Raw genomic sequence first — 13,093 nt, forward strand, 5'->3', positions numbered from 1 at the left:
CGAGGGGCTTGCCCCGGCCCCGGGGGAGACCACCGGCCTCACACCAGCGAGGGGATGCTGCCCGCTGCGGGAGGTGCTCCCCGAGGGCGGCAGGGCCGAACGCCTCACTCGGGCCGCGCTGCAGGGTGGAGAGGGGCGGCAGCCCCTGCCGGCGGCCTCGCCTCTCCTCCCTCCCGCTGGCCCGGCCCGGTTCGTCCCGCCGCGTTAACCCCGGCGGCTCCGAGGCAGGCGGGAGCTGCTCCCTCCCCACAGCCCTCCTTCCTCCGCCGGCAGAAACCAGACACCGGGCCGGCCTCGCGCAGCCCCCGTGCGAGCGGCGCTGTGTCCGGCTCGCCGGCAGCGGCCCGGCCATGCCGCGGCCCCGATAGGCGCCCCGCTCGCAGCTGCCCGCCCGCACCATGCCATGTGTCCCGCGGAGCCGGGCGGCACGCATGCTCTCCCTCTGCCTCCTCGTCCTCCGCGCCCAAGCGCCCTGCCTGGGCAGGGCCCCGCCGGCCGGCAGCTCCCCGTTCCCCGACGGCGGGCAAGGTCAGTGGCGGCGGGCGGGACGGGACGGGACGGGACGGGACGGGACGGGAGCGGGTCCCGCCGGGACAGCGCGGCTCCGAGGCGCTGCTCGGGCAGCGGAGGCGGCCAGCCGGGCCGAACCGGGCGGGGCCCGGCGCTGCCCGGGCGCTCTCCCAGCGCTGCCCTCGGCGCTGTCGGGACGGGCCCGGGGCACAGCGCTCCGGCTGCACCTTTCTGCGGCTCCTGGGCGGTCATCGAGTTTGGCTCTGTAGAGGTGAACGGATTGCTAACCCCTGCCTTTTGCAGATCTTTCCTGCTTAGAGGCCGCTCTCAAAATGCCAGAATCGTTTTGTGCTACTAAACCGAAGAAGTTTCCTGTCCTGATTATTTGTTTTTAACCAAGCGATCGCTTCTGTACCCAAGCAGCAGGCGCTGCAGAAGGATTGGTGTTATCAGGGTTCAACACCCGCTGTGAGTTTCTCACATTTCAGTGAGAATGTTAAATTACAAGTCACACTTCATCCGCGGGAGGGGTTTCTTTGAGGCTGCCCTCGCAGTTGGGTTATGTTCTCCCTCTTTTGCCGTGGGGAGTGCAACTCAAGAGTTTTATTTTTTATTTAAGTTTTTTGCCTGTTTAAGAAAAATCGTGTCTCCCAAGGGAGAAAAATTGTGAGTAGTTGGAAGCCTCTGCCTGGTGGTAGAAGACCCAGAAGTATATGAGGAAATTTTGCTTCCTGGTGCAATCAAACCAGCTGTGGTGTTTTCAGGAAAGCTTGAACACAAAAGAGAGAATCTTCTGTACCCCTCAGAGGGCATGGAAAGGAAAAGTGTTTAAATAAGGTCCCTGAAAAGTGAGTTTTAAAGTATCCTGAACTTGGTTCTCGTTGGGATTAATTGAAAGTGGATGCTAGGAGTAATTTCATCCCTGTGACTCTACGTGGGACAGAACAAGGGTGGTTGTGTTAGTTTAATTGTCTGGCATTAGGAAATGAATGTAGAATTAATATAACTTTCTGGGCATTGAAAACAGTCTTTTCCAAGAGTTTGCAAATAGCATTTATTTAAAAATGTGGCTAATGTTTTTCAAAGGAAGGTTTCTTGCAGTGTGAAGGGTGGACTGAAATTTTATATGGTACAGCTGAAGTGTTCTGCTCTCTCTGCATCCATTAGTGTGGCAGCTGGGACAGTTTGGAATGCCCTTGCTGAGTGCTGAAGGCCTGCTCTCTGCCATGAGGCTTTGGAGCTTGCTGTGTTTCCTGGGTATGATGTTTCCTCACAAGATGAGCCACACTATTTCCTGTCCCAGGGAATGGTTTGAAAAGAAGCCAGAGGGTCTGAGGGGCAGATGTACGCAAACTACAAAGATGGAGATGAAACAATGGCAAATGATGATGTGTCACATTTTGAAGGAATTTTGTCAGGGAACATCTTATGTATTTAAAATAAATTGTGGTTTTCCTGACATGTGTGACAGATCACGTATGTTTTTCTCTTTACCCTAGTTTATTCACTTTGTGTAAAGTCATTCTTAATAAGGCAGTTCTCTGCCATATGTGGTGAATTCGAATCCCCAGAGAAGCAGAACACAAGGGAATGGTTTTGAGTATTATCAGATGTTTTCAATGATGCGAAATTTGGAAGGTCAGCAGGAATGATTTCTCTGACAACTTAACAGTACGTGGGCTCCTCAAACAAATGTGAAGGGCTTGAACAGTTGCCTGTCCTGTGTGCCTAGAGGGTCTGAGCAGACACTGTGATTGCAGGGCAAGGTCCTGACTGGACTGTGTGCTGCTCATTGCCATGCTTCGGTCTTGTTTGCAGCACCAATGCAAGCCAGCATGCCCAGGCTGTAGTTCTGTAAAAATAAAACATTCTCTGGAGCTACACAGCCACCTTTCCTGGCCTGTAAATCCTGAGCAGTGCCTACTCAGCAGGCTGGACTCCCCTGGAGTGGAGAGTATGGTGGGTGTCCAGGGGGGATGCTGTGACATGCCAGTACCCTGGCTTGTCAGTGGCATTCATTCTTCTATGCTTGTTGCTGTGAAGTTTTGTGGGAACTTGTCGTGTTTTAATAGGAGTTCGTATTACTATATGAAAATGGAGGCACTCAATGTTGAAAGATGCAGCCCTTAATATTGAGCAGTCTGGATTGCACGTGTTTAGTTCTTTTTTTCCTGGAGGGGAAGAAAGGGATCATCAAAATTGTACCTTCTGTGTTCGTTTTACACTCTCCTCCAAGCAGAAACTATGCTATCTTAGGCTTAGTGTGGAGCTCAGTAAATATTTCTATTACAGTTACGATTGCCTTTTACCCAATAGTCTAGGCAATACTATACTGATAATGGTTACTTACAGAAATATCGTTATCCTCATCCTGTTAGGCTTTTGTGTTGTAATCTTATTCCCTCTGGTATTTTGAAGGCTTTTAAATCATTCATTTCTGTACTTGTATTACAGTACATTATTATTGCAGCATAAAGACCTCTCTAGTAACTAAACAAGTATTTAGTGAGCGGGAGAAGAAATTCAGTTTCTCTGCTTTGATAATCCATTCAGCATTATTTTCCATCTTACTGATGCTGATGGTCTGCTTTTCTTAAGCCTCTATACACTAAGTGCTGTAATGATGAAGTAAAAAGTTCCTTGTATAGTTTTAAATCCTAAACCACAAGTCTTTGGTCTTGCATGGAATTCAGCAGTTAAGCCACAACAAATTACGTTCAAGACATCAGGCAGAGCCAAATTGCACAGTGACAGCAAATAAGTAAGCTTTCCTTCAGGCATTTAATTTGATTATTTAATGATTTGTGCTGAAAACCATAGAAATGGGGACCTGGTCTTGCAGCATTCTGTGTTAGTCTGGCTTTGCTAGCACAATATGGGATGTGGGACTTCTCAGAAGTCTCACAATTTAACATCTGCAAATAAGCTGTATTTTTGGGTGTTTCTTATCTCTTCTACCTGCCTTTTTTTTTTTTATCTCCTGCTTCACTCTGGAGTGGGAGGAGAGGGAACCTTGGTTTAACTTCAGCAGCTGAATTATCAGGTATCCAGCACCTTTTGTGATGTCCACAGGCTGTGCAAACCGCAGGCATGAAGGTGTGCGCTGAATTTGTAGTGTCCCAGTCCCCTTATGTGGAGAAGGGCAGATGTCTCTCAGAACCTGTGCTGGGCATTAGTGTCCATGTTGCCAAGACCTGGCTCTGTAAAACCCCACTGCTTTGGCTTGTTCTGCAAAGGCTCCAAGTCACTGCAGACTGGTGGGAGGGCTTGTGTACAAAGAAATCTGTTGTGTAAGACAATAAGCTTGCTTCTGAAGCAAAGGTGCTGCTGAAACTTGGCCAGATTTCAGATAATTGTATATGTGCTGGGAGGCTGGGGGTTTTGTGTGTTTTATTTTGCTTTCCTTGCAGTTTGAAGTGTTTCAGTGCACGTGTCTCAGGGGTCCATGGCCTGAGGAAACTCAAGCAGCCACGTCTTAAACTGCAGCTAATGAGGACAGCTGAAAAGTGTTTCTTCCAGAAGGGGATGAATCCAGACAGCTGCCTGCTTAGGCAGGATTTTTCCTCTGTGACTTTGAATCTACAGGCAGTGGAGAGAGAAGTTCTTCTAAAATGATTGCCTAACCAGACCTAGCCTGGAAGCAGCTGGAACAGGCTAATTGCATTGTTAAGCAGCTTAGTTAATGAATGAGGTGTAGTCACTTTGTGTGTATGTGGCTGGGACTTAGGGAATGAAGAGCAACTCTGGGTAAAGAGGAGCTGGATTAATGTGTATTGTTATAACTTCTTTTAAATTAAATATGTTCAGACTGTCATTTCTTGGGTAGAATTCAAATATGCCACCAGATCTGGCCCTTAGGGTGTGAGTTCTTATGGATTGTGTTTTACACAGATTTGTGTAATTTGCATGGGGCTTTTGCATTTCACAGCAATTAAAAAATACAAAATTTGGTACGGGTGGTGTTTCTTCTGTATCTTCTTATGTATGCTTCCCCTGTTGTAGCAGGGGACAGCAATGGCAAAAATGCTCTCTTCTCCTTCTGTATTCTGACAAGTGATAAGATTTCCAATCTTACCCTGCTCAGAACTCCTTATACAAAAGAGCATGATTACTTCATTCATTTCAAACTCTTCTTTGAAATTCTGAAGCTGCAGCTGCAGCAGCTGCTAAAGCTGATGCCACTGAGTTGCCGTTACTACAAATAATCAAGCCAGTTTGTGTTCTCTTCACCTTTGTGTGTTTGCAAGGCTCTGTGTCCAACTTCAGGTGGTCAGTTTTTTGGATGTGAAGATCACATTCCTTTATCAGAGTATCGTGTGCTGGAGACCTAGGACGTGGAGGCTTCCTAGCCCTTGTGGGATTGGGAAGAGAGGTTGTGTGTGACAGTCTTTTATATGAATGGTGACAAAATGTTTGAAAAGAAGAATGTTTAGCTTCTAAACTGAGTGTTACAATGGGAGAATAGAAAGTCCAAATGAGGAATGTGTTCCATGGTAGTCTGTGCACTGCTTGCCTTTGTGTCAATAGAATATTGTGGTGAACTGCTCTAACTTTTATTTTTCCTTTAAATTATGTGGGACCTGAACAGGTTGACACTCACTCAGGTTTTGTTTCTTTTTTTTTTTCCCCCCTTTCTCTCAGAGCAATTTGTGAAGACAGTGCCAGAATATCATGTGGTTCATCCAGCAAGAGTAGATGCAAGTGGGCATTTTCTTTCTTTTAATCTACACCATCACATCTCAAGCCCAAGGAAGAAGAGAGACCTTGGAAAAAGTGAAAATGTGGTATATTACAAAATTAATCATGAGGAGAAGGATCTGTTTTTTAACTTGACTGTCCACATGGGATTTCTTTCCCATAACTACGTAGTAGAGAGGAGACGTGGCAACCACACCAGAGCGAAGATTTCAACTCACTCTGGAATTCCTTGCCACTTCCTTGGCACAGCATGGCAGCCTGGCTCTGGTGGTGGTACAGCAGCCATCAGCACTTGCAGTGGGCTGGTAAGTGATGTGACCTTTACTGGGGTTCTGGGGTGTTTCTGGTGTCATTAGAGCTGAGCTGGTTTCTGCTAAGAAGCTGGATGAGTTTTCTCTGATGAGAAACTCTGATACCTTACTAACTCGGAAAGAAGGTTTAATTCTATGGATGTTTGGATTTTTTGAGAAGTCAGGAGGTCAAAGGGTGGTGCTGAGGCCCGTTGGCATTTATTTTTAGCTAGATTTTTTTTTTGTGATCAGGACTGAAGTTTTCTATCAGTCATGCAGCATGAAGCCATCCAAATACTGAGTCATTGTTTTGATTCATTAGTAGTTGGATATCCTTTCCAATGCATCTGGACATGAGCTTCTGTTCTGTTGCCCTAGAAGGACTGTAGCTCAAATACACCAAAACTGCTCTGTGAATCACACCCATGCATGGTAAGGTAGGTTGGGAAAATGCAATAATTTCATTATGAACTGCACTGCAGCTTCAGATATAAATGATAGGTTAGACGTAACCTTTGCCAGAGCTTTGAATTCAAGTATTAGCCACTGCTAGGTGGTTTCATCTCTAATGTCAAAGAACACTTCTAAGGCTGGAGCTTGAAGTCTTAACATTTCTCAGTATCCTGTGGTTCACATTGGGACAAGGACATGGAAACTTTTTTCCCCCATGCTTTGTTTTTTTTAAATCATGGCTATAGCTTGGGTTTTCGTTTGTGCTAGAGCATGAGGCTGAGGATGCCTTTCTGGATTGACAAACCCAAAGGGTTTGTGCAGTATGCAGGCAGAGGCAATGATGAAAGGCATGCAGCGTGCGTGTGCTCTCATGCCTTGGTCCTGGAGTGTGAATGACAATGTTTGAAAGCCCATGAAGCAGAGGACTTCTGGCCAGCAAATCTTCAGTCTGCAGTGGGCTGGGGACTGAGGCTTTACTTCTGAGCCTGTACACCAGTGCGAATGAAGTGTCAAGTGTAACCTTTCCCTACTAACCTGTCAGTATCAAAGTATGTTCCTTGCTGCTGAGCTCTGTGAAGCTTTCAGAAACTATGGAAAGTCTTCTGGGAGTGTGTGAGAAGCAGCATGAAGACAGTAGCGGTATATATGAAATAGGAAACTCTGGAGTGTACAGAAGTGCTGATAACACATTTGGCTTGTTTCCTGGAAAAACAAACCATTGCTGGAGGCCAGAAGTTTCAGTCCCACAGGTATGAACATCAGGGATTTTATTTTCTAAGTTACATTTCCAATGGGAACAAGCTTATCAAAATTTCCTCAAAACATGTTTTGATCATACAGGGTCAGTAAGTAAAAGAAGATACAGTGATATAAGTAGTTCCTTTGGTTGTTTTGTTTTGTGCTTTACCAGAATGCCTTTGTTATTTTTTCATTAGGGTAAGAAATTCAAAATGAGGTGCTAGATCTTCATTATGTCTTTGGAAGTATTTAGTCTGCAACACAAACTAAAAAAAAACCCCTCAATTTGCATTTTAAATCCAGCTTGGTAATATTCTTTAAAGTTATTCTTTCATTTGTGTTACAAACTTTCTGACTTTTGTTATCATTTGAAGGTTTTGAAAAAGCACTTGTATCAGGAAAATCGCCGCTGTGATTTTGTGTTCCTGTCCTGCTCCAAAATGAAACTTTGAAAATATACAATCATTAATTTAGGTTGAATAAATGAGTTTTACCTCTGGGTAAAAAACATGATGGTTTTGATGTGATGATTTTTGAAGTCCAGAAGTTGCTGCTCTGAAGAGGTTTCTGTAAGAGCTGGGTCTGTATCTTGATTCCCCCTGTGTGCCACAAGCTGGTAAAAGGTGATTTAGCTTGCCTTTCCCCTGAAGGCTTTCCAAAAGATCTAATTATACATGAAAACATCTACTGATGAATAATTTTGGCAGCTATGAGAAATAAAATATGATTTTCATAATAAAACCCTAACATTTCTGAAACTTTTTTTGATTGTGGTTGTCTCCACACTTCTGAGCTCTAGTGTTGATTCATATTCAGCCTGGTGATCCCCAGTTTTTTGCTCTTCATCATCAAGTCTATTTCTGTCTTCTTTTTCTTTTTGGGATGAGTTGTGTTTTCCTATCGAAAATATTTTTTTCTGTTTACTCTAGTGAAGGAGGAGAGATGAACAAAAGAGAACTGAGAGTAAGTAAACACCATTTAATTAGAGAAACTTACTTAAAAAAGTAATAAAACTGTGCTGATATGGTCAAGTCTCAGAACTGCAGAGCTGGTGAAAACCAGTGTCTTAGCTTTCAAATACTGGGACTAGGAATGTTAGTGTTGCTCCTTCCCTGACGCTGTTTTGTCTTGACACTTCAGGTTCATCATCAAATGAAAGCCTACTGTGCTTTTGTTGCTGAGGCATTTTTTAATAAGCTCAGTGAAGCACCAATCTACCATGGTAATGAATGACAGGAAACTCTGTGATCCCAAAACTTCAAATTTTTGGCTTTCTCAGTGATCGGAGCTGGTAAAAAAAAGTAATACTGGAAAATAATTATTTGATTAAATAACTGTTTTATGGAATATTCTTTTGGTTGTCATTTTTACTGTCAAATGGTTGCGTTATTATTTTGTAATTTTGCCTAAGTAAATTGCTTAAGAATATGTCCACCTCTGTTTTACAAATGGTGGCCTGAATTGGACCAAAATAACATCCTAAAGATGCCTGTGGGAGGGGAATCCTAGTTCTAGTCCTCTTTCTGGAATGACTTCTTCTCATTTCAAGTCTGTTTGGTTTGTATTTGACAGTTTCCCAATTTCCAGGACAATGGTGGTGTATAAGAACCAAACAGAGATGTGTACTGTAGGTTTGTGTTTGTCATAAAAATCACTCACATACTACACTAAAACCAGAAAATCTAGAAATGTGTTTTCGTTTCCCTTTCATTTTCACTTTGAAATGTATTCATACTTCCCTTGGCATTACACTGGCGTTGTAATGATTACTCCCTTGGCATTGCTGATGTATTTTTTATGTTTCTAAAATGGCCTGCAAAGGAAATAAAAGAGTGATAGGTGTGAGATATAAGAATGGGTGGCGCAGTCATTGTGTGACATTGTTCTTTTTTAAAAAAAAGTAACTCTGTCTCTGTTTTCAGAAGTATACATGGAAAAACAAATTATTCATAAAGGGATTTGATCAGAGGTGGACAAGAGGATGCAGAGGATAATTAGCAGAGAACTGGAGGAAATAAGGTGTAATTTCCAAGTCCATTTTTTTCTTACACCTTGTGAAATCTTAGTTTCTATTTAATGCTAAATAGATCATGACCTTAACCGGTTGAAGAACATGATGCTGTAATCTCTGTCTCTTCCTCTCTGGGTCAGTTATTCAGTAAGGTCTTCTGCACTTCTGAGCCTTTTTGAATAATGCATGAGTTAACATGGGAAGAGTGGGACAGATCTGACTGTTTATTTTGGGTCACACTTGGACGAGGGAATCCCGGAGGGGAAGTCACTACTAGAATACAAGAAACACCAAATTGTGGCACTTGGAAGGGGAGCAGACATGAAATCACTTAGATACAGGAAAATTTCCAGGATGAAGTAAAGGGAGAAAATGATTAATTTTTGTATCTTTGAGTGAAAATGGTGTTTGGATTGGCTGTCTTGGCAGACTGTTTAGGGTACTCTTCTAATAATGCTTTGAGTTTTCCCAGTGCCTTTCCACAGAAGGCTACCATGAACTTTCCCAATGCCAATGCCTTAAGTGTCAGCTGTGTGCTAGTCCTGAGAATCCCTTGTGTTGGAGCAGTGGTGTCAGCTTGTCCTCTCAGTAGGGCTGGGAGCAAGCAAAGCCCAGTGAAGTTGAATGAATACCCTGGGTTTATATGCACTGAGTCCTACAGAGCTGGGAAGTGAGTTTTTTTCTGATAGTCTACCCTCTTCATTAGGAACAAGGCCCTCTTTTCTCTCTCAGTAACACAGACATTGTTTATAGTATTTTTAGATGACAGGGCATCATTAAGGCTTTGTTTCCTTGACACTTGTTTACAGAGCAGAGCTGTCAATCAACAGTTGCTTCAGTGGGTTTGCATTTCTCTTCAAAGGCAATGCAAGCATTACATAGAAAAGGGAGGAGATTGGGAGGGACATTAGTATGGAGATCTCTACACATGAATCTGGTGAGGTCCAGGCCATACAGGGCATGTGGGGAGATCCTACTTTGGCTGTCTCCAGGTAGTCAGAGGTTGCCTCTGACCTGTTTTTAGGAAGTGCTGGGTGCCTTTGAAAAGATGTTTGTAAAATTTCCCCCACCTCTGTTCTTCCCTCTGTGCTGAGCCACAGGGCATCCCTTTGTGGACCTTTAATTGGTGGCTCTGTGACTGTGTAGCAGCTGGTAGGAGATACTCCAGGTGGGACCTCTCTGGGCACATCTTTGTCTATCCGGACACCTGTGACAGTCTTGTCACTGAAGTGGAATGGTGCCTGAATTCTGCTTGAATGTAACTGTTCTCTTTATTGCATGATATCATGAAGCCAGGAATGAGCTCTGGTACTCATACAGTCCCACCTGTCTCCTCAGTGAGGCATAAAATCTACCAGCAACACTTTATCTTTTGCAGACTTGCATCAGTTTGGGGAATTTGACATGGTCTCTGTTCTCCTGCTACATGCCAATAAGCTTTTCTAGTTAGTGTGAGATGCTCTGTAAGTCTTTTTATTCCTTTGTAGTACACACACAGCTAGTAGAATTGTTCCTCTTCCAATGGAAGTGTCTTTTGATTATTGAACTTGGCAAAATATGTGGCAGTGAGAAAGACAGTTAAGGAAAGGGGGCGTGTAATGTTTTACTTGAACTTTTGACCACCTGAAACTGGATTCAGCACTCATCCTTGACCTGTGACTGGACACCTCCAGAACACATTTGAGCACATAAGCTGTTTATATGGCTGTTTTAATTTTAAGAATTGAATTGGAATGTATTCCTGTAGTGCTTCCTGAGATACTTGAATTCCATTCCTTGAACAAGGCTTCTAGGAGACAAAACCAGAAGCTCTCTTCCTCATCCTCATCCTCATCCTCTTCCTCTTCCTCTTCCTCTTCCTCTTCCTCTTCCTCTTCCTCTTCCTCTTCCTCTTCCTCTTCCTCTTCCTCTTCTCCTAAGACAGTCACTTGTTTCCTTGTCTTTCCCCTAAGGGTTGGAACTGGTGGGTCCTGCTTGTGTTTGGAAGTATGGCCATATCTGCCTGTCTGCCAATTGTGTCTTCTTACTTAGGTATCAGTGACATGACTGGAGTCTCTTATGGTTTGTCTGGAAAGGGATAATTTGGTGGAACCAAAATGTAGGAATACAGTGTTTGGAGAGTGGCAGGAATGAAGTCAAACTGCCAGCCTTTTCCTTGGGGATGGGAATGCTCCATGGCTGGATACCATGGAGCTTCCACATTATTGCAATTTGGCTTGTTCTGGCAATCCTAAAGAATGAAAGACCTGCCAGCTAACCTGGTTGTGTAGCTGCTGTACATCTCTTCTTATGTGCAGTAGTATGGAAAATACTGCAAGTAGAAAAACATACACTGAAAGTAAATGCAGTTTTTGCTATGCATCTGTTCTTTGTCATACCTGGTTTGCCTTGTTCTTCCATTACAGTAATAAATATCTGGGTATTCTCCTTGATTGACTAGTGTTATGGCTGCATTATGTGGCTGCATTGCATCGTTTTGCTTTTCTTTTTGAAGATGAACCACAGGCAGGTGTTTGGTGGTCTGTAGTGGTCTACCCCCATCCTCCAATAGATTCATCATTCAAACTTTCATTAGTATTTGCTGCAGTCCTTTAACATCCATCCCTTTTCTTTGTCTTTGAGCTTCAACTATCCATCTGCCAGCTCCCTTCCCCCAATCTTTTGTCTGTAAAAATACTCTAATTGACAGGTCAAATGAATCTCATCAGTGATCTCAATACATGAGAATCTGGCTGTGTCTGTGGCTACTGCTTTTGGCCTTGTCACCTTTAACCAATATGAAGTTGTTAGACCAGAAGTGGGGTCTGACGGGAGCTTTTATAACATTGTGGTTATATTTCAGTGGAAGAATCATTGATGGGGTAGATTGAAATGAGGGTTAGTCTTTATGAGATGGTTTGGATGGAATACCCAGATTTAGCATGCTCCTTTAGGATAATGATTTTTTGAGAATATGAAAGAATGACTCTTAAAAGGTAGTTTGTAGGAATCTTAATCTCTTGTTGAAGTTTGTATCTATATATTTGGTAATTATTTAGGAATATTGTTCATGGGCAGAGCTGCCAATCATATTTCCAGTTTCCATGAATCTTCAGTGAGTCTATTAGTAATCAATCTACTATGTCATGATTTCATTACTCTGATGTTTTTTTATATAAAGTTTGTGTTTACTGAGGGAAACCTGTGAGATTCTGATTTCAGGTTCAGGATGCAGAAGCAAAAACATGCATAACATCTGTTTTGCTTTGATTCGTAATAACATTAGGTTCATAAAATGGTCTGTTCTTTATTTCTTTTATTATCTTCTATTATCTTTGGAAATTTTTGGTTCCTTCTCTGCAAGAGAAGTGGAGCTATCAAAGACATTAAGTTCTGAAGAATTTTGTAGGTAAAGGTGGGAACTTTTGATCAGTGAAATGATGTATATGCTCACTCAGCTCTGCCAGTGGCTCAGCACAGCTGTAAATTGTTAATGAGTGAGGTGCAGTGCTATCCATGACTCTGCTGATGGTGAGGAACACTGAAAGTTCAGGAGAGATTGGAGGAAGTTGCTTTGACTGGGATGATGGAGCACATGTGAGAAGCAAATCTCTGGGGGAACAAGACTTTGATAATTCTGCTGTTCATAGAATTTTTTTCTTTACTCCATTTTCATGATGGCCTTTTCAATTCTCTTTGTCAGAGGGGAACAGCTGCAGTCTCTGCACAGTGTCAGCATCAGAAGTTGGTTATATTTACACAAACATCAGACACACACATATACACACACAAATCTGTATACATACATGTAGCTCTGTCACTGCAGAAACAGCTGCAGTGCAGCTAAAGCTCTTGGGTTCAGATCTGTTTGGTGCGCTGAGAATTCTTCCCTGTTGTATGTACTGTTTGTTACCAACCTGTGGCCAAAAAATTGTTGTGTTTGTTTTTTTTTCCAAGAATCTGGTGCTTAACAGTGGACTTACTGAACTAATTTGTTAATTGCAACAGAATTTAAGTATTTACTGATTTAGTCTGGGTATTTAGGTGTCTTATATACACACTGGATCCATGTGTGCTCTGGAGAAGGACAATCATTAAAAATGAATAAGTAGTCATGAAAAAGGTTGTGTTTTTGGTTAAACAGTAGCTGTGTTTAAACTCATTCATGGTATGTTCCAGTATTCGTGGCAAACAGCAAATCCCTAATAAACTGCTTGTTGATGCATGGAAAGCCCAAGAATAGATCTAAATTCGTTCTGGTTGGAACTCACGGTAAAGGCTCATACGGACACAGCTTTGGGTTTGAAGATTTCTTTTTTAAAATTTCACTCCTCCCTCCCACCCCCTTTTGAAATATATGTATTTGAAGCAAATACAATTTTAAATGATCAGTCCAAACTTGAATATTTGCTAA

The 13,093-nt window shown here is 42.9% G+C and overlaps 1 protein-coding gene across 1 annotated transcript in view; it reads left to right on the plus strand.

Annotated features, from left to right (window-relative positions):
• Positions 1–398: 398 nt before the first annotated feature.
• The window catches only part of ADAMTS12 (ADAM metallopeptidase with thrombospondin type 1 motif 12), a 142,107-nt gene continuing 129,412 nt past the window's right edge, over positions 399–13,093 (plus strand). The window contains exons 1-2 of the mRNA XM_062513206.1: positions 399–528; positions 5,152–5,513. Of these exons, the coding sequence (XP_062369190.1) occupies positions 399–528; positions 5,152–5,513 (492 nt within the window). The remainder of the gene's footprint in view (positions 529–5,151; positions 5,514–13,093) is intronic.

Source organism: Cinclus cinclus, chromosome Z, assembly GCF_963662255.1.
Source record: "Cinclus cinclus chromosome Z, bCinCin1.1, whole genome shotgun sequence".
NCBI classification, from domain to species: Eukaryota; Metazoa; Chordata; class Aves; order Passeriformes; family Cinclidae; genus Cinclus; species Cinclus cinclus.